Raw genomic sequence first — 22,151 nt, 5'->3', positions numbered from 1 at the left:
AAAGGATCCAGATGGTATAGGCTGTGAAGCAGTCATTGAAATGAAGACTGTCGTGTTGGGCAGCGTGCTCAGCAATGGGGTGGTCCAGCTGTTTTTTGGCCACAGTTTGTTGGTGGCCATTCATCCAGACAGACAGCTAGTTAGTTGTCATGCCCACATAGAATGCACCACAATGGTTTTAGCTTAGCTTGTAGATCACATGACTGATTTCACAGGTTGATCTGCCTTTTGTGGGATAGGTTATGCTTGTGACCAGATTGGAGTAGATGGTGCCTTTGATGGGATAGGTGACGCTTGTGACTGGACTGGAGTAGGTGGTGGTGGGAGGATGTATGGGACAGGTCGTGCATCTAGTTCTATTACAGGGATATGGGCCATGAGGCAAGAGGTTGGGAGCAGGAGCTGTGTAGGGATGGACAAGGATATTGTGTAGGTTCGAAGGGCCGCGAAATACTACTGTGGGAGGTGTGAGAGGGACGTTCCTCATTTCAGTGCACAATGAGAGGTAGTCTAAATCCTGGCAGAGAATGTGATTCACTTGCTACAGACCTGGGTGATACTAAGTCACGAGGGGAATGCTCTTCTGTGGCCTGTAGGTGGGACTTTGTGAGGTTGTGGGTGACTGGAGACAAAGGCATGGGAGATCTGTTTTCATGCAAGGTTGGTAGGGTAATTAAGGTCTGTGAAGGCCTCAGTGAGACCCTCGGTGTATCTCTAGAGGGACTGCTCATCACTGCAGATGCAACGGCCATGGGTGGCTAGGCTGTATGATGATTTCACTTCTTGGCATGGAATGGGTGACAACTGTCAAAGTAGAGGTATTTCTGCTGGTTGGTAGGTTTGATGTGGACTGAGTTACTGATGTAGTCATCTTTGAGGTGAAGGTCAACACTGAGGAAGGTGCCTTGTTGTGTTGAGTAGGATCAGGTCAAGTGAATGGGGGAGAAGGTGTTCATGTCCTGGAGGAATGTGGGTAGGTTGTGCTCACCCTTGATCCAGATCATGAAGATGTCATCAGTGAATCTGAAGCACGCGAGGGGTTTAGAATTCTAGATGTTCAGGAAGGATTCCTCTAGAAGGCACAGGATGGTGCCATGCTAGTGCCCTTAGCCGTAATCCGGATTTGTTTGTAGGTAATTCTTCCCACCACCATCTACTCCAGTTTGGTCACAAGTATCACCTATCCCTCAAAGGCAGGACTACCTGTGAAACCAGCCATGTGAACTACAAGCTAAGCTGCAACCACTGTGCTGCATTCTACGTGGGCATGGTAAGCAACAAGCTGTCTGCCTGCATGAATGGCCACTGACAAACTATAGCCAGGAAACAACTGGACCACCCCATTTCTGATCATGTTGCCCAACATGACAGTCTTCATGTCAGTGACTGCTTCACAGCCTGTGCCATCTGGAGCCTTCCCACCAACACCAGCTTTTTTGAATTGTGCAGGTGGAAAAACTCCGTGCAATATATCCTATGTTCCCATACCCCTCGTGTCCTCAACCTTCGTTATTCTTTGTCCTTTCCCTCTAGCACTTCAGTTTCCATTCTAGCGCTACACAGTCCTCTACTCCAACAACACACCCACAGTCTTTTTACCTACCTCCTTTCCCAATAATTACCCCCACCTCCATCTAACCTCCTAACTGCACCTAGCTGCCCTACTCTCTCCCCACCTCATCCCTGTATGCTCCCACAAGCAGCACTTTACCATCCCCCAGCATTAGCCTGCTATCCCTCTCCCTCCCCCTCCCCACCCCAGCCTCCATGTTACCCCCACCATACAGTTGCGTCTCCCATCATGCGCAGCTGCTCGCATTGTGGCCTCAGCAGCTAGAGACTACAGTCGTGTGTGTCAGTTTCGTTAGCATGTGTGTGTGTGTGTGTGTGTTATATCTCCGACGAAGGCCTTAATGGCTTCATAATATTGTTACATTCCATCCTAGATTATCCATTGTTGACTCACCATGGTACACAAAACAGGTCAGAACACTGTTGCAGAAGTAATAAAACCAGGATGCCAAATTTAAGAGAACACAAAATCCCAGAGATTAACAAACAAAATTTAACTCTGTCTTGAAATCTGGCAGAAAATCCTGAGAATGTCTCGTCATAAGTGAAGTACACCAGTGTCAAGTCATAATCAATACCTTCATGTGCGATGGTGAAGGTAATGTTACCAGTGACAGTGCCACTACAGCAGAGTGACTAAATGCAGTTTCCGTAATTCCATCACCAAATAAGACAAAGTAAGTATTCCAGAATTTTAATCAGGAACTGCTGCCAACATGAGTAACTTAGAAGTAGATATCCTTGATGTAGCAAAGCAGCTTAAATCACTAAAAGAAGGTGCATCCTCCAGTCCAGACAGCACACCACTTTGATTTGTTTCAGAGTATGCTGATGTAATAGCTCTGTACTTAACAGTCATGAACAATTGCTTGCTCAGTGAAAAATCCATACCGAAACACTGGAGAGTTGCACAGTACCCAAGAAAGGAAGTAGGTGTAATCCAATGAATTATAGATCCATGTCACTAATGTCATTTTGTGGTCCAGTTGTGGAACATTTCCTGTGTTGAGACATGATGAATTACATCAAGGAAAACAATCCGGTAACACACAGTCAGCGCAGATTCAGAAAATATCGTTCTTGTGAAACACAACCAGCTCTTTATTTTTACAGAGCAATGAGTGCTATTGAAGGTGGATTTCAAATTGGTTCAATATTTCTAGATTTCCAAAAGACTTTTGATACCATTCCTTACAAATGGCTTATAATAATCAAGTTGCATACCTCAAGTATCATCCCAGCTGTGTGACTGAATTCATGATTTCCTCTGAGAAGTACCACAGTCCATAGTAATTGACAGAAAGTCGTGAAACAGTAGTGATATCTGGGGTATTCAAGGAAGTGTTACAGGCCATTTGTTGTTCCTAACGTATATAAACAATTTAGGAGACAGTCTGAGCAGCCATCTTAAATTATTTGCAACTGTTGCTGCCATTTACCATTTAGTGCAGTCATCAGAAGATCAAAACCAATTGCTAAATGATTTATACAATATACCTGTAGGGTGCAAAAAGTGGCAATAGACCCTAAATAATGAAATATGTGAGGTCGTCCACATGAGTATTAAAAGGGATCCCTTAAATTTCAGTTACATGATCAATCACACAACTCTAAAGGTTGCCTGTTCAACTAAATACTTAGGGACTACAATTGTGGATAGTTGAATTGGAATGATTATGTAGATAATGTTATGGACAAGGCAAACCAAAGAATGTGTTTTATTGGCAGAACACTTGGAAGATTCAACAGGTCTACTAAAGAGACTGTGCTTGTCCACCCTCTGCTAGAGGACTGGGTTGACGGAGGACATCAAACAATTTTTAAGAAAGGCAGCTGTTTATGTATTATCGCAAAATAGGTGAGAAAATGTCACAGATATGATGCGTGAGTTGCTGTGTCAATTACTAAAGAAAAGACATTTTTCATTGCTGCAAGGTCTTTTCATGAAATTTCAATCTCTAATGTTCTTCTCAGAATGTGAAAATACTTTGTTGATACCCACCTACATAGGAAGAAATGATCATTTTAATACCATTTTTCCTGCACACTACTAGAGAATGGAACGGTAGAAAAGTAGTGTGATATTGATTTGATGAACTCTCTGCCAGGTATGTAAGTGTGAATTGCAGAGTAGTCATGTAGACATACACAGACTTCGAGAAGGTGGCCTCCTTGATCTTTATTTAGGTGGAGCAAGTTGAAAATCCCAACCAGCCATCCAGATTTAGGCTGTCTGTTGTTTCCCTAAATCAATCAAAATAATGAAATGGTTCCTAATGGTAATGATGGAATGGATCTTTAGGAAACAACACAGCTGAATTCATTCCCTATCCCTCCTCAGTTTGACCTTTTTCTCTGTTTATAAAGTCTTCATCATCAAACCTTAACTTTCTTCATGTGTGTATGTTTGGTTGCGTGCATGCACAGCATCCAGTTGAAGCAGTTTCAGTCAGAGCTGTGAAGTAATACACCACAGCTGCCACCTGCTACCATATGCTTTCCAGACAGAATCATGAAAATAAAAAATTGTGTAATCAATATTCATTTAAAACAAAAAATGACACTTGCTACACACTATTGCATTCTTAAACAGTCTAAAATCCAGGATGAGACATAACAATGTTATGAAATGGATAGTTGCTACTTACCGTATAGCAGAGGTTATACAGTCGAATATAGTGTTACATCAATTATATCTTTAATGTTTAAAGGAATTTGGTTCATTTACAGCAGGCATAACTCTGTAAAACTGTTATAGTTTTTGTTGTGCAGATGAAGAATTGGACCCACCAGGTTAACTGAGAGCACTAGTGGCCTGCTTCCTGGACTCGGGTAGGTGCGCTGGTCCCAGATTGAATCTGCCCAGCAGATTAACAACGCAGGCCGATGTGCCGGCCAGCCTGGATGTGGTTTTTAGGCGGTTTCCCACATCCCCCTAAGTGAATACTGGGCTGGTCCCCACATCCCGCCTCAGTTACATGACTTGCAGACATCTTACCACATTTGCACTATTCCATTTATTACACTAGACACAGACAGCTGGGGTACACTTACTCTGTCCCTTGGAAAGGGGGGGGGGGGGTTACGGGGTGGCGGCAGCAAGGGCATCTGGCCACCCCTTAACATTAACATTGCCAAATCCGTACCTAACCACACCGCCCCTACGCAACCACGGTATAAAGGTGCAAGCGATAGATAGATAGCAATAGAGTTGTGCAAATGAAGACTTGGTCAAGACATAGTGCCCAGCCAGAAAAGAAAGAAACTCTGGATGACACCTTCTGTATAGGGAATTTTATATTAAAATGGTTCCAGATCTGACAAATAATATTTGTAAATGATAAAATATAATTATGAAAAGAGCAACTATAACAGAATTTTCCAAAAAATTCAAACACACTGTTAGGTATTGAAATTAGATATGAATTCACACACACACACACACACACACACACACACACACACACTAAAGACTGTGATGAACATTGGAAAAATTAGAATTTTTTAATAAAATTCATTGAGTAAAAGTTGCAATAAAAATTATTGTTAAACATTTATTGGGTAACAATACTCCACTTTTAAGATGATCAGTTGTTGAAGTGTTCTCTCTCTCTCTCTCTCTCTCTCTCTCTCTCTCTCTCTCTTTCTTTATTCTGTGTGAATTGGTTCCATCTGAAATCATCCTCAAGAGTTTGTACTTGCCTATGCATCTTACATGTAATTCTACACATCCTTAGCTTTCAGCGTGCAATACTTGGCCCTTATGAGTTCCTTAAGTTGAGACTTTCAAAATTTTGCAATGAGACACAAAAGGATTTCTCAGTTTGATTGATTAATGTTGGGCTTCCAGGTATTCAAGTAAGTTGTCGTCTCCATTTTATGTATAAAATGAACGTAGCCAAGAAGCACACCATTAAGGATATAAAAGTTTTTGGCTGCTTCACTAAATAGTTAAACTATGTCTTTGATAGTTTGTGCACTATTTAAGTAGTTCAAATGGCACAAGATTTTATGAATTTTGATACAATACTCATTGCACTAGGTGCTCTCATCTCTCCAAGAAATTTCATAATTACAAGAAATGTTTAGATTCAGGCATAATTATTTGGCATTGGATGATCCTTTCCCTCTAGCGTACATATAATTGTGCTCTTCTGCTATCTAGAATTTTGAGGTAGTAAATGGCTGCTCTATGAATATTTGGGCTCTGTAGTCCCTGCCTCCCCTCCTCAGTCAAAGATGTATCATGTGATTTCATGCTAAGTGTTTTGAACTGACTGAAGCATGTTGATCTTTTGTTTGATTTATTGTTCTTTTTACAGAAAACTTCAATACGTCCTCATAATATGAGAACTAAAACAGATGCAACAGAAGTTATAGACATTGATTCAGGATCAGATGACAGTACCACAGCATCCAGGAAGTTACTGTGTTCTTCTGAAAATAAAAAAAGAACATTATTTCACGAAAATGACAAAAAAACTGGTACCAAATCTGACAATGAAGGTGAGGATATATGTGAAACAGACAACCATGAATACAAAGGAAAACGTAAGACACCTGACAAATCGGATTGCGAACATAACGTAAAAGTGGGAAGAGGGAGAAGATCTTCGGATGAGGACAATGACATTTCCCAAGAATCTTATGCCTTAGATAGAGAAAACACTAGAGAAATCTGTAGATTGCTTGCTGAACAGCTGAAAGACTTTGTAAGCACTGGGGAAATAATATCGGATCAGGCAAAGAAAATACTCAAGAGAAAAGTAAATAAGAAAAATTTTAAAGAACTGTTAGATGTAGATAAAACTGTAGAAAAAATACAACTGCTTGCAGAACTTTCAGTCAAAAATCTTGAGAAAGCTAAAACTAATACAAGAACTTTGTACAGCCAGTGGAGGAAGGACTTGGCAATGAAAAACAGAAACAAGCATGCTCAGGATAACACAAGAAAATTTCGTGTAAATGCTGACTGCCAGATATTGGTTGATAAACCTTCAGCTTGCTCTAAAACTACACTTTCAGAAAAGGAAATTGGCAGTCCAAAACCTGTCCACAGTGACCATGAAGGATCTGATAGAGAACAGTGCTCTCCGTTGATGCCCAACATGTTGCTGGGTACAAGCACACCTTGCAAAGAAGGTAAAATGGAAGTAGAAGAAGACCAAAACAACACTGTAGTACATAATACATATTCTCAGTCAGATGAAACAGCATTAAAAACTGTAAATGATTCTGTCTTGCAATCAAATGACAACAAAATATCACCACAGAAATCAGACTGTGGTGAACAGAAAAGTAAATATGAGGTTGAGAGTGCTATTACAGTTGAAAATGAACGTGGAAACCTCTTTGAGAAAAATTTAAGTGCCATTTCACAAATGTCTACTGAAATACTCGATTTAGAGGCTGTCACAAATGCTCATCAGAAAGACAATATGGATTGCTGTGTGAATTCCGATGTCTCAACTGAAATGCTTGATTTAGAGGCTGACACGAAACTCCATGAAGACAGTACTATAGATAATTGCCAGCCTGATTTGTTTGATGTAGAATTGCAAACTACGGAGAAGACCAGTATTGATAAAATTGACACTATGGGTTATGACGTCCAGGAACAGTTAAGCACCGAGTTGATTGACACAATGGAAAGCATCCTTGTTAAGGTAGAGGAAAACGTCAGTCGCCCAGATATATTTGTGAACACTGAAGGCAAGCTGCAGAGTAGTCCTCTGCGTGATTCTCATGTAGATGCTGTAGAATCAGACAAAGAAAATACATTTTCAAGTATTGCATTAAAATCAAAAGAAAAGTTACTAGAGGTTAGTTCTGAAGACAACTCAGAAAGTGATAGCACAAACCATTCTGATGAAGAAGCACAAAGGAAAAAAAGAAAGAAGCGCAAAAGATTATCATTGAGGAATCATCCTAGTAATTTAAAAGTGCCTGCAGATAAAAATACATTGAAGAAAAAGAAACAGGGTCTTCGTGGTCTTCCATCTTGTAGTGATAGTGACTCAGAGAGTTCTTTGGATAGTGCAAAGATAGATAAATATGGTCAACAAGAAAAGTTTGATATGAAATATTTAGCTCAGTTTAATGATGAAAAACTGAGAAATGGCTGTTACGTAAAACTTGAAAGGCTGGCCTCTTTTTCAAATGTTGAGAACAACTGTGATATGGACAATGGGCCAGACACAGAAAAAAGTAATAAAAGCAGGAACATTATTAGGTAATTAGTTCTGTTTTTTTTTTTTTACTTTTTTAGAAATTTGTCAGTTGCTCTTCAACATTTCTAATGTATTATTTTTCTTCTCATAATGCAATTAGCGGAAGTGATGCAGAATCTATGGATGATAATGAAGAAGAACGTGAAATACGAAGGTATGTACAAATCTGCGCTAACATATACTGCATGAAGAATAACACATTAAATCAATCAGAAATTTGATACAGTGATCTTTCAATCCTGAATTCCTTAAACGTCATCAAAATCTTGTGACATATCATTTATGACTGTTGATGTCACTTTTTAAACTGTTTATGTTCACCACCTATAGATTGAATTGTACCAAAGCATCAGCGTGTAACTATCTGATGACACTTGATTGAAAGACACAGAATGCAACCTTAAAGGTAAAACATCAGTCTTATAATAGGCTACTTTCCTATGTTTACAATACAGTTTGGATTGTCATTATTCTGATTGATTATAGCATTTACAGTCAACATTCTCACAAAATATCTGTTGTTTTTATGTAATTAAAGCTTAAAAATCATTAAATATCAAGATCTGGTCACATGTTCGACAACGCTCTGTAACTGGCTGATTCTCCGGTGACATCAAAGGCTAGGAGTAAGACGAAGCTGTACGTGTGTTATAAGAGCGTTATCCAAATTTGGGGATAGTGTATCCATTGTTGTTTTTGGTGTCACATCCGGGGAGCAGACAGAATGGCGTGCAGCCTGTAGGAAGTTGCTTCATTGTCTTGTATGTGAATGTCATGACGTGCAGTATTGTATCCAAACCTCTGTTTGATACACTGTTCTGCGTCGACATACATTGAGAGTGGATCTGCCAATGCCATATTAAAGTGCTCTCCGACATCATTTGTCAACAGGTGGTAGGCAGTTGACATTTTGTGGGTGATGTCGCAGTGTGAAATTACCTCCTGGTACTAGTCTCAATTGGAAAACTTTTTCACAATCAGAGATCATCAAATGGAGTACTCTGTTCCTCAAAATGAAGTCTAGCAGGAACCTTTCAATTTTCTTAGCTTTGGCTGTTGGCACGACTTTTGTCATGGCATGATTAGCATTTTTTCATCTTCGTGACGTGAACTTACCCAAGTGGTTGATTCTGATCTGGTCGAATGGCTCTGCTCCTGCAGAACTGATACTCAGCTGTTGCGGAAGTTTATACTCCACCCATTTAGAGCGGCGATATGTGCAATGACAGACATTCTTTTCTCTGCTCCCTGCATCATTAAACTCATTCAAAACTAAGGAATTGTAGAACTTTTGCAAATGGGTGCGTATATTACATCTAGATTGTCGACTGTCAGGCATGAGCTATGGTCCAAAGCACAACAAAATTATTCTTGGCAAAACTCGGTGCTGATTTCCTATGTAGAAGGCACTCACCAGAGATACTGCACATGTCCTATCTTCTGTGGTGCAGTGAATAACGCATTCGAATGCGTTGAAAGAGATCACATGTTCGAATCCTGGAAGGGTCATAAATTTTAAAAAGTTTTACATGAAATATGAAAATAGTATGAGCAAGAACTGTTTGTAACAGTTGTTTTGACTGTGGGATGTATTATATATAGCTTCACATTAGTCGTAGTCTGAGAAACAGACAACAGAGGATAAATGTGTTTACCTTGCAAACAAACAAGTCACTTTTTTGGATAGCATTGCTACTGGAGATATCATCATACCTCCACAGTACAATGATATGTGGGACAGTGGAGTTGTACAGAAAGTTATAAAGCATGTAAAACACGCAGGTAACACAAACATATAGGCTGTGATATTTTTGAGTGTAAACTAACGTTAGCGTCTGAAGCAGACCTACTTCATCTTTATGTACCGGTAAGATGATGAAACAGTGAAAATTAAACAGTAGGGATAATACGCAGACATTGTGAAGATAAAAACATTGTTTCTAATAAAGTAAAAAGTGTGTGGTCACATTAACAAGAAAATATCTTTTTGAAAGTGACATGTGAACAATGATTGAAAATGTAAGCAGCAAGGAAGACATGATATTATTCTATTTCTGATCAGTGTGATGAAGTTTTGTAAATGTGATTTGATTTTCGTATGGGAGGACTGTCGAGTCATTTTACAAATAAGTTAAAATGTAGATTTGAAGTAGAGATCTATGGACATCCTCTTATAAAACTCGACAGTTTACCGCTGTAACAGTGGAGCTACCAAATACTTGAGGTGTAGTTAGGTAAAATGACACTTCGAGTTTAATTTTGTTGAATGACACTATCGTTTGTTGTAACAGTGGGAGAGCATATCTTGGAGATAAATTAATGTTAATATCACAGTGCAACACATTTTTAATTAAGCTAGTGAACTTGTGCCTCGATGTATAGGCAATTTGCCGATACAGTGCAACTACATTTTACGCATCTTCTCCGTCTCTGGAACAATTGAAATTAACTTTTCAGGAGTTTTTGTACAATATGGTAAGACACCTTTTGTAACCCATTTTCCAAAACATAAATTCCAAAACAAGCAATCGCTGTGAATTAGCAATATGACGGTAGGAGATAGCACTATGATGGCAGTAGCAGTGAGCTAGCCAGTAATGTCACAGGCATCACATGACTCAAATGGAGCGTTTCAGCGGACATTTAATTATTTGAATTTCACTTCCATTTTTATAAAAGAATACTGAAATTCAAGAGGGGAAAGCATGTTAGGAGCATAAAATGACATAATTAATCATTTATGACAGTTTCCAGAAAACAGTCAAATACCTTATTCTGTTTGCAGTTTACTATTAACATAGCTTAATGAAATTTTTACCCTCATGACAAATTTTATAGTGGCTGATCAGTTGATGAAAAATCTAGGGTGGAATACTATTATGTATGTTAGGAGATACAATTTCTCACCAATTAGGAGAGGTCTTAACACCAGAGAAGTGTGAAAGAAAAGGATGGTAATGAAGAAAAGGGTTGGTGCATAAATATAACAGATGGGAGTGTGAGAGTAGCAGGGTATCAAGGAGAGCGAAATGCAGTGAGACGAAGAGAGGAGCTACAGACAGTTAGTGGTAGAGAGACTGATAAATATTGAACCCAGAGGAATGTGAGAATGTAAGATATATTTAGTGATTTGTCACCTGCACAATTCAGAGTACCTAATGGGGTTGAGAAACATGTTTTCTAATTGGATGGTCCAATGGGGCAAGCTCATTCACTGACAGTAGGCAATTTATTCATGGTCAGCTGGAAGTAGACTGTTATGCAGTGTTTGTAGCATAGCTGGTAGATTATGTGGTTGCTTAGATTCGTGCAGATGGGGAAAATAATACTAGTGATAGGTCTGCAATAGTATAGTTGTGTGAATATAAAGACATGTCTTCACAGGGATATGGGCCATGTGGCAATAGGCTGGGAAAAAAGATCAGCATAAGAATGGACAAAGATGTGTGTATGTTCGGAATGCAGGGGAATAGCATCCTTAGCAATGATATTGGGAAGGATATACCTCATTTTAGAGCTTCACTCAGTGCTGATGGAGAATGTCATTCAGTTTTCCACATCATGGGTTGTCATTCAGTGGTCAAAATCATGAATGGCACTGAGCGATGATGGAAGCTCTTCTTTATTGCTGCTTAGTATGTGAACAAGGAATATTTAGTCTATACAGAGATAAGCACGGGTTGTCTGCTCTTAGACAAAGTTGTGAAAATAGTGTCACTTTCTAAAGCCTGTAGAATGGCTTTCAGTGTACTGGTGAAGGAACAGCTTGTCACTGCAGATGTGCTTTGAAGGTGACCAGCTTACAAGGAGGTATATTCAGTGCAGAATGATTGGCAGGTATTGGAAGTGTTAGAATTGCTGATGACCACCAGTTTTTAATAGTCATTGTCCTCAACCTCCTTAACTACTCTTACACTGCATTGTCCACCTTCCCCCTCTACTATTCTCTCCGTGGTTCCCCTTGCAGAACCATGTTTTCCCTCCTGCCTCCACCATGTTTACCTACATCTAACCTCACCATGTTTTACATCCATCCTAACCATGTTTTACCTCCTTCTCCCCACCTTATCACTCTTCCGTGTTCTCAGCATCCTCTATGTCACATGCCAGGTTACTGCTCACTCCAGTTGACTGTCAACCCTACAAGACACAATTTGTGGACGAAAATGAATACAAAACACACATTTCAGGATGCTGACGTTTCAACGTGTAAGACATACTTTTCTACTACAGGAACATAAAATCACTTGAGAATGGACTAAAAGGCTGAAACTAGTTGTGAACAAATAAAATTAATACAGCAAAAGTGGAAAATGATATCTTTTAATAAATTCTCTGCGGTGGTAACAACTATGAAGGAGAAAAAAAATTAATACTGATTGGATTTAAATGATGACCTGCAGCACACCAGCAGGGATGCAAACTGGTATTTCATATTTGCGTGCAGCACAGCTCATGACATTGTTCCCTTTTCTGGAGAAACAGTGACCCACTGTTTCATCAGAAGTTCTCATTGGAACTGACTACAGCATCTTAGTTATTGATCTTATCAGTGATTCTCTGTATGGTAGCATCGGAGAATCCTCACATTTGGTTCATGCTGTCTCATCCCCTTCATTATGATGAGCGTTGAGAGCAACCTCTCCCATCGAGCTGTGTGTTCATTCAGTGGGCCTTCAGTTTTCTCGAATAAAAAGCTCCATCTTTGGTCTGTGCCTCTGGACTGTATTATAGCTTCATACAGAGGAGCTTTGACTTTGTTTTCTTTTTCAAGAGTCATAATCCTCCATTTCATATGTCACCCCTGAAAAGCGTAAAAGCATTACCAGGAGTCTGGGGCTGTATCTTAATGGCTGGTGCAGGGTGTTAAACTGCCCTCAGTCCTTCTCCTGGATATCTAGGGACTGTATGTGAGTCAGTTCCTTTGTGTCTTCAATCATGGTGATGAAGAGTTTCACATAGTCATCCTGAGTATCATTTGGCTGAAATGGGGATAGTGTATCCATTGTTGTTTTTGGTGTCACATCCGGGGAGCAGACAGAATGGCGTGCAGCCTGTAGGAAGTTGCTTCATTGTCTTGTATGTGAATGTCATGACGTGCAGTATTGTATCCAAACCTCTGTTTGATACACTGTTCTGCGTCGACATACATTGAGAGTGGATCTGCCAATGCCATATTAAAGTGCTCTCTGACATCATTTGTCAACAGGTGGTAGGCAGTTGACATTTTGTGGGTGATGTCGCAGTGTGAAATTACCTCCTGGTACTAGTCTCAATTGGAAAACTTTTTCACAATCAGAGATCATCAAATGGAGTACTCTGTTCCTCAAAATGAAGTCTAGCAGGAACCTTTCAATTTTCTTAGCTTTGGCTGTTGGCACGACTTTTGTCATGGCATGATTAGCATTTTTCATCTTCGTGACGTGAACTTACCTAAGTGGTTGATTCTGATCTGGTCGAATGGCTCTGCTCCTGCAGAACTGATACTCAGCTGTTGTGGAAGTAATTATGGCACTTGTTCTGTCACTGGCATTCCTGAGCGGCTCACATAGTGTCTAACACATTGGTACAGACCTGGTCAGTGATGCCTGCATCAGATTCTGTCTGATGCCTTCACGAACCCCAGGTGACCAGATGTTGGAGCATCATGGGAATACCTTAGGTTAGTTTAATGTAGATGACCTTGGATGATAAGCAACCCATCAGGACAATATTTCCTTTTATATAGTGCTCCATCTGTTAATTGCAATTCCCCATTAGCTGGTTCCTCCTCTGTCAAGATTTCTGTAGTTTTTAGCAGCGGCGGACCTTCCCTCAAGTTAGCAACTCAAATTTCATCCATGCTGCTGTATTACATTAAGGGTTCCTTGAAAGGCAGTTAGCTTCCTTGTATTTGCATCAGGCTTTTGTGTACTGCTGTGGGGCGATACTTTTGAAACCTCAGGGGGCCATCTCTCTAGTCAACTCGACCGTTTCTTCATGACAGTCAGCCAGCATAGGGAATGATGGAATTTCACAATGGTGAATCATTTGCAAAATAAATATGGATGGAACTTGTTAATGGCCCAAACAACTCTAAGGATAGTAGAGTAATTCGTCTTAGACTGGGAGAGTACATAGGAAGCATGTGTTATCACTTTTTAGGAAATTCCTGAATTTGCGCTAGATCTGCACTCATCCTATAACTGCGGGTTTGGTATTCTCATCGTACAACACTAGGACTGGAAAAGATGTTATGGCCTCCTTAAGTACAAGGCAAAATGTTTCTTGCACTATATTCCAGGAAAGTTTGGCATCTTCTAGTAGTTCTTGCAAGGGTCATGCCTTGATACAGAAACCTGTTACAAATTGCTGGGTTCTCACAGCACTTGTGTGCCGAAGAGTCAGAAAAGCTGTCATAGACTTTGAATAACTTACAGTTCATTGGTCAAGCCTGATAATAACAGTACAGATTTATCAATTAGTACCAGAAAACTCGCATAGCATATTTCACATTTCAAACATATGGTGATTTTTCATATTAACTTAGAAGTACCAAACCACTTGTAACTGGAAATAAACATTAAATGCTAATTAAATTATGAAAACTCGTATAGATTTATGTTGGTAGGATTTTTGAATTATTGCATACAAAATTTTTAAAAAATCTGTAAAAATAAAATTCTAGGTGTCTCAGTCGTTTGACTGAGCTAAAATTTTTACAGAGGGTGTTTTTTTTTAAATAAATTCAGGGATGGGAGCTAAACTTTTAGAAAGTTGAAAATTAGGACCTTCTCAGTGCTGATATTAATTGGTCTTTCTGCCATGTATGATGATATCAATTGTTGTTATAACAATTGTTTAGCATCATTATTACAGTTTGATACATTTAATATCCTTTCATGCATATCTTAGAAACTGTAAGTTCAGAAAAAAGCATAGGTATGATGGAAAAAAAAAATGTTTATATGGAATCTGCATAGCTTTATTGCAGAGGACATGCTGTTATCTTCCCCAAACATCCAGATTACTAACATGCCCAACCAGTTGTTGGGCAATGAAATCCATGCTGCCTTATAGTTCGGCAATCTTTTATATTCACAAAGCATTGTCTAAGTAGCAAAACATGTTAAATATGAGAAAAAACCATGGAGCAATCAAAGAGTGAACCTCAAACCTTTGAATTTGCAAACCAAACCATACTGAGAGTGTCCTAAAAAAATGGCACAAATGCTATCTCAGTGGAAAGTTGCTTTTTCTATGCACGTAACTGTATTGACTTAAGAGCTGCATTGCATTCAAGTTGCTAATAAATTTAATTCTAATTATTGCAGATTTCCTACATCATTTATTTTGGTCACCACTGATTTTTATAACTTTTTACAGACTGCTTTCCTTGAAGTCCATAAAAAAGAAATCATTAAATTTCAAAGCTGACGTAAGTGATGATGACAGTGATGGTTCTAGAGGCAGTAGTAATAAAAAGGTAAAGAATACCAAAAGTGACAAAAAGCTCGATGAAGAGCAGACTGAATCACTGTTAAGTGTACACAAGAAAGTCGTGGATGGTGGTAAGTATTAGTTGTAATATACATCTTTTAAAAATATGTTTTGTAATTTTAAAGCATATTTAGCTACATCACACTAAGAAATTTCAAACTTATTCTAGTCATTAGGCTGAATATGAGATGTAGTTTTGTATTAGACCATTTAGTCAATTTTATGTGTGCTGTGCAATGTCTACTAGGTTTTTTATATGTAAGATTAAACCCTAATTACTCATCAAGTTTATGACTTTCTAAGTTTTGAACAACAAATTCTGATATTTATATTCCATTGTTATCTTGAGTGTAAGGTATCTCTATGCTTTCCTCTGCCACTTGTGTTCGTTTTTTTCTTTATGTTATTTGCTGACTTCAAAGAAATCAGAGCTATCATACTATATGCTCCCCCTACTTCCCTGTTAACAGTCTTCCTTTCCACCTTCCCTAATACCCTTACCACTTGTCTCCTTTACCCACTGCTAATAATGTCCCTAACATTTCATCTTTTATTCATCTCGTTCAACTATATATCAAAAAAATATTAAAATAATGCAGTTAGTGTATTTGTAACTTACTTGTAAGTCATAATTATTCAAATTGGTTCTACTATTCATTGATTTTAATAAGTATTGATTGATTTTAATAAGTATTGGTTCCAAAAGTTGGTGTAGCAAAGTTTCTTTGGGCCCTTCATAGCATTAGGGGATGATTAACTAAGTGCCATTGCACGTGGCAGATGTTGAGTTGAATGTCATATTGTCAAAACATACACTTGAATGTTGATACCAAGGAAATTGTAATGTGATTTTAACAAAGGTTAAATGGTTGCAGAATCTGAAAAGGAAGCAAAGATTTTCCTAGAGATGTAATCAGGGACTTTATTGGTGTATCTGGGCTAAATGAAACAGTTTGTAAAGTCACAGGCCCATCATTTAATCAAGTGAGCTTTAAAGGAGAAGAAGAAAAAATGGCTGATAAAGTATCCACAATTTCATATATTTTTGTGAAGTGGTCGCTTTACGGTTAAAGAACCTGATAGCTGCAAATGGTCTAAATCTAAATTTTAAGAAATGTACCAGAGTATATGCAATTATTTCGGTATGTGTGGATAATATTGTAAGAAGTTATAATACAGTGCAACAGAAAAATTTATTCTAACTGTGGGAGTACTAGAGAAGGCATTCTTTTTGCAATCTTATAAACATTAAATCCTGATTGCACCATCAAAGATGTTGGATCTTCACTCAAGAAAATATGGAGATTTTTATTCAAAAATGAGCCTACTACATAGCCAGTCAACAAATAGACTTCAAGATGTGACAGCTAAAATAACTTCACAACTGAATTCATGAGTATGTTCCACGAATACAGCAGTACATAGTAAATCTCATAAAAGTAGATTATGAGTGACAGAAGGAATTGGAGCATTGTTCATTTAGAAGAAGAAACTGCACTTGGAGAAAAAAGTTAAGTGAAATCCAGTGTTTCTTATTTCTGTAAAAAAAAGGTTTTAAAAAATTGACAGACTAGTTAAACTAGGGAAGTGTACTGCAAAATATATATTCATTTCAAATGTGAAAAGGGAAAAAAAGAGTTTGATCTGTTGTAAGATTTGATGTTGGCAATGAAATTAAGGGATAATGTTCCTCTAAACCTTTGACGTATGGTAGAGCTGTTACAAATCTCAGTGCTGTATGTGAATCCTTCAGTGACATCACAGATATTGTGGGTGACTGCTCACCACCAAATACAAGTCTCCTTATTATAAAGGGTAATTGCCCAAGTTGTAAGTTTTACTGTGTATCTTAACTCTAGTGTGATAAATCATAATGTACCAAACAGTTTTGAACTCAGTAGGGTAAAACGAGGTTCCCTCTTGATGTAAGTAATGCAATGAAAGTAGTTAATACACAAATCTGTCATGAAAGACGTAGTGGTCATAATGAAAAATAGTCTATCATAATATTGCGCATTTTCTTTCCCTCAGACAGTCATCAACCAGTCTTTTGATGAGAACAGTTTCCCCTGATAGACTAAAACATGCTGAAGTACTACCAATTAATATAAATAGTAAAAAAAGATAATTTGTGATACTGTATTATCTATGTCATTGTTATAGATTTACTCAAAATGTTTGTATAAGAGCTGCATGTGGTAAGGTAGAATGGTATAATTCATCTCACAGCGTTATTCCACATAATTAGCAGATAGAAAAGGACATATTTATTTATACACAAATATGACTGTTGCCAAGATGATGGACATGACATTTTTACATTAAATAATTAAATTATATCTGTAATATACAATAATTTACTTAAACTAAATTTATCCTTTTCCTGTTGTCCATAATATTTGGTGTTCTGCTGCTGTTAGACCAAGTATTTAAATTTGCTAACACTTTCTGGAAAAAAACTGAGCATATCTCCTATTAATTTTGTACCGATGCTCTTTCCTTCCCTGATACACTCTGTCAGTGACCAGACTTTGCCTCATATTTTCCCATGCAGCTTCACCCACATATGCTTGGCAAATTCCCCCAAATGTAGCTGCTACTCTTGTTTGTATGGGACTTTCCAGTTATAATTTATTAATCATTTGTGGGACACTAGTTGTTAATCTATAGTCTCCCATTATGTACCTTGCTGCTCCTCATTGCACAGTTGTGCGCTTTGACTTACAGGTATTCTTTCTGGGGACCTATATCCCTGCAGTGCAGTCCAACTGGGATCCTACAAGGGATGTTTAGGATTTCTCCTTTGTACTCTTGCTTGCCCCCTTCAGAACCCTTATTAAGAGCATTTTTCACTGTGGCATGGTCTCTTCACAAAATTTTTATCACCAACTTTCTATTCTGAATGTGAAAATATTTTGTTTTATTTGAACCCACATAGGGAGATATGACCATCATAATAAAGTATAGAAATTAGAACTTGCACAGAAAGACTAGGGTGTCCATTTTTCCCACATGCTACTCAAGAGTGGAATTGTCGAGAAAGGGCCTGACAGTGGTTCTATGAACCCTCTTGGATGTGAATTGCAGAGTCGTGGTATAGATGTAGATGTAGAGTGTATGCAGAGACTTTTATATATAAAACACACACACACACACACACACACACACACACACACACACACACACACACACTCTACTACTACTACTACTACAATATTTTTAATACCGCATGTGTGTGTGTGTGTGTGTGTGTGTGTGTGTGTGTGTGTGTGTGTGTGTGGTGGTGAAAGAAGGGAGAGGGTGAAACTTGGTGCTGGCATGTAGCCTAGTCCTTATGCATAGCACCGAGGGGGCTGCCAAACTTAATGTTCGCATCTAAAGGACAGATCACCATCAACAGTGCCATGTGCCCTCACTTCATGAGACACTGTGAATAGATTTGGTATTTAAACCAGGTGCAAAATCTCATGACCAGAAACTTTACACAAACTCCTCTCTACCACTTCACGGCCAAATACTGGCACTGAAAATTTTTTCCACCACCAGGATTCGAACCGGCGTACCCCGAGGTCAAGCGTCACCGCACAAGCATGTGTTAGCGACCTCGACCATGGAGGCTGTTACTTGTATGTGATGTTTATCATCTCTACTATGTGTAGTCCCCTGTACAGCTTCCCAGCACTCAGTGCCACACCAAGGTATTGGCGTGGTATAGTGGTTACCACACTGGACTTGCATTCAGGAGTATGACAGTTCAAATCCATGTGTGGCCATCCAGAGTTAGGTTTTTCATGATGTCCCTAAATTGCTCCAGGCAAATGCCGGAATGGTTCCTTTGAAAGGACACGGCCGATTTCCTTTCCCATTCTTGACATAGTCTGAGCTTGTGCCTTGATGTCGACAGGATGTTAATCCCAAATTTCCTTTTTTATTCCAAGGCATTTAAAAAAAAAAAAAAAAAGGCTGGTGAATAGTCTTACTCTGAGTTCACGACCTCTTCAATGTCATTAGCATAACTGAGAAACAGCAATGGCCCAAATTTATTGCTGTCTGTCACAAATCTGTAATTGCTCCCTATGACATGAAATCTCGCACCCACACCCTCTGTTTTCTCCTTGTAGGTATGCTGTCGGTCAACTCCTTCATCAAGAACCAGCCCTTGCAGTACCATATGACTCACCCTATCAAAAATTTTGAAGAAATCAATGGGTCTACAGTCAAGTTACCCTCTCCAATCAAACATTTCTGGAGCATCCTGCTGAAAACTGTCTTACTGTGACTTGCATGATAACCTTCCCAAATCAGGGTTCCTACACCACAGTCTTTCTTCCCACAAACACTCTCATAAGTACTTATTGATTACCTCATTCAAATATTTACTTTCAATACAGTTAGACTAATTGGCCTGTAGGTTTTGCTCTTGTCCATTGCTCTTTTTTTCTTACATACAGATATTATTACAGCTCCTATCCACTCATCTGGCAGGTGCACAGTATTATTTATACGGGAGTCACATTGGAACCATAGACAAGGTGTAGTGCACCAGCCCATGATTTTTAGTATTTATCTTATTCTCTCCATCCCTGCTGCTTTCCTTTGTCCTGTGGTTTTCATAGCTGTGTATATTTAAATGTAAATGTAGACACCACTCATGAATGAGGCCTACGGCCTATTCCGACTGACCAACAGCTACGTAAGATGCAGAATGAAGAGTGATCTGTCATTATGGGACGTGTGATCAGCATGTCACCAATCCCTCCAGCTGTTATTGTCAATTGATGAACCCTTATGATGCGCTTCTTCTTTATTCAAGCAGTTCCCCATTTGCCCTCACAAAGACTTCGAGTGGAAGCCATACCAAACCTCCCTACCTCACAAAAGATTTAGGAAGATGTCAGGAATTGAACCCGGGTCCTCCCTCGCTGTTATTCAATGTAAACCTCATGATGACATCCCTCTCACGTCCCTTTACTTAATACAACTTGGCTGTCCATGCCCCACTGTACTAATATTTTTCTGATTAAATAGCTCTATTTTTTGTGCATTCTTTGACAATATTTTGTACATTGCTTGCTTGAATGTTTGAAATTATCCTTTCTATGCCAGATACTCGATCAGGCGAACATCTGAAACTGGGGAACCTTTTTTTTTTTTTTTTTTTTTTTTTTTAAGAATAAAAAATCTGCTTCGGTTGCCTGTAAATTCTTATTTATTGCTTGACTGGATTTGAAACCTAGAGTTTGATCTTCAGGTGCCACCAAATAATTATGCAAATATTAGTACATGACTGTTTGACGAGTCAATGATGGGGTAACACCCATGCCAAACAAACATTTGGGAGCATAGAACCAGCAACGGCAGCGCCCACATCGACAGCAGTACCAGCACGTGCTGTTGAGGTGGGCACCTAGGCTGCCATGTGTTTGTTTGATGTGGGTGTGACGCCCATGACTTACTGGCCTGACTGCCCCACATTTGTGTGTCCATAAGTACTTTGCATGCCTTTATGGCTTCTTATATAATCAAAACATGCTTCTCTACCTCTTTTGATAACCCACCCTTATAGAATCAGCTTTTCCAGGAAACATTTTTTGCTTCTGTCTTAACATTATTTAACTCCTCCTCTGTGGCTCCCAGACCGATCTTGCTATCTCCTTGATCTTATTCCTCTGCTTTCTCATGTTTATTTTTTAATTCTCCTGTTCTGGTATAATAAACTGGTTCAGATGATAGCATTACAACTTTTTGTGAAACATACTTTGCTTCACATACTAATACAATCTGCACTAGTTCTGACCACAGTGTGTTAACATCATTTGCTGTATTTAACCGTTGATTGAAAATCTCAGCTAAAAACTTTTATATTTCCTCCACATTTTCTTTGCGATATACGACAACTGTTCTCCCTATGCTTTTCGTGTGCCTTATACTCTCTAACCACACTTCACCGATTACAACTTTATAGTCACTTATCTAAATCTACAACTGCATACATACTCTGAAAGCTTCCATATGGTACATAGTAGAGGGTACCCTGTACCACTACTAGTTGTTACCTTTCCTGTTCCACTTGCAGATAGAGTGAGGGGAATTTGACTGTCTATATGCCTCTGTATGAGCCCTAATTTCTCATATCTTATCTTAGTGGTCCTTACACAAAATGAGAGGTGACAGCAGTGGAATCATTCTGCAGTCAGCTTTAAATGCCGGTTCTACCAACAGATAGAGGGAGTTGCCATGGGTTCCCCCTCTGGTGCCATGTATCACAAACTTGTACAAGGAACACTTCAAAGAAACATCTCTTGAAGTGGTGTGCCTGAATCGAAAGGTGTTCTACCCCTACATGGATGACACATTTGTGATTTGGGGGCATGGCAATGAAAATCTACAATAATTTCTTAACTACCTCTACAGCATCATGACAATATTAAATTCACCACAGAGATGGTAGAAAACACACGCCAACTTTTCGCTGACAACTTGATAAAGGAGAAGACTGACTTCATGTTAGATCATTTAGTTTACAGGAAGAAGAGACACACCGACCTGTACCTTAACACCAATAGCTGCCACCATCCAGGTCAACACAAATCCGTGCTCACCATATTGGTGTACAGAGCACGAGACATATGTGACGATGAGAGTCTACCTTCCAAACTGCAACACTTGAGAAAAACATTTTGTGGGACTTTTATTCTGAGACACAGACGAGGTGCGCTTTCCAACCGAGCAAGAAGAAGAGAGAGAACATACGTGAAGAAGACACTAAGAACTTGGTATTTCTTCTGTAATGCTCAGCCACCAGTGGCAAGGATTGCCAGTATATTAGAAAAGAGCAACATTAAAACTATCTTTCACTCATTGGCCAAA

General features: G+C 38.9%; 1 protein-coding gene across 2 annotated transcripts in view; it reads left to right on the top strand.

Annotated features, from left to right (window-relative positions):
* LOC126251334 (transcriptional regulator ATRX homolog) overlaps window positions 1-22,151 on the top strand; it is a 500,398-nt gene that overhangs the window by 109,881 nt on the left and 368,366 nt on the right. For both annotated transcript variants that reach the window (XM_049951680.1, XM_049951678.1), the window contains exons 8-10: window positions 5,895-7,804; window positions 7,903-7,956; window positions 15,168-15,352. In XM_049951680.1, coding sequence (XP_049807637.1) covers window positions 5,895-7,804; window positions 7,903-7,956; window positions 15,168-15,352 — 2,149 coding nt within the window. The remainder of the gene's footprint in view (window positions 1-5,894; window positions 7,805-7,902; window positions 7,957-15,167; window positions 15,353-22,151) is intronic.

The sequence above is a fragment of the Schistocerca nitens genome, chromosome 4, assembly GCF_023898315.1.
Source record: "Schistocerca nitens isolate TAMUIC-IGC-003100 chromosome 4, iqSchNite1.1, whole genome shotgun sequence".
NCBI classification, from domain to species: Eukaryota; Metazoa; Arthropoda; class Insecta; order Orthoptera; family Acrididae; genus Schistocerca; species Schistocerca nitens.
Note: the sequence above shows the minus strand (reverse complement) of the source record. Positions and strands in the feature narration are given on the sequence as shown.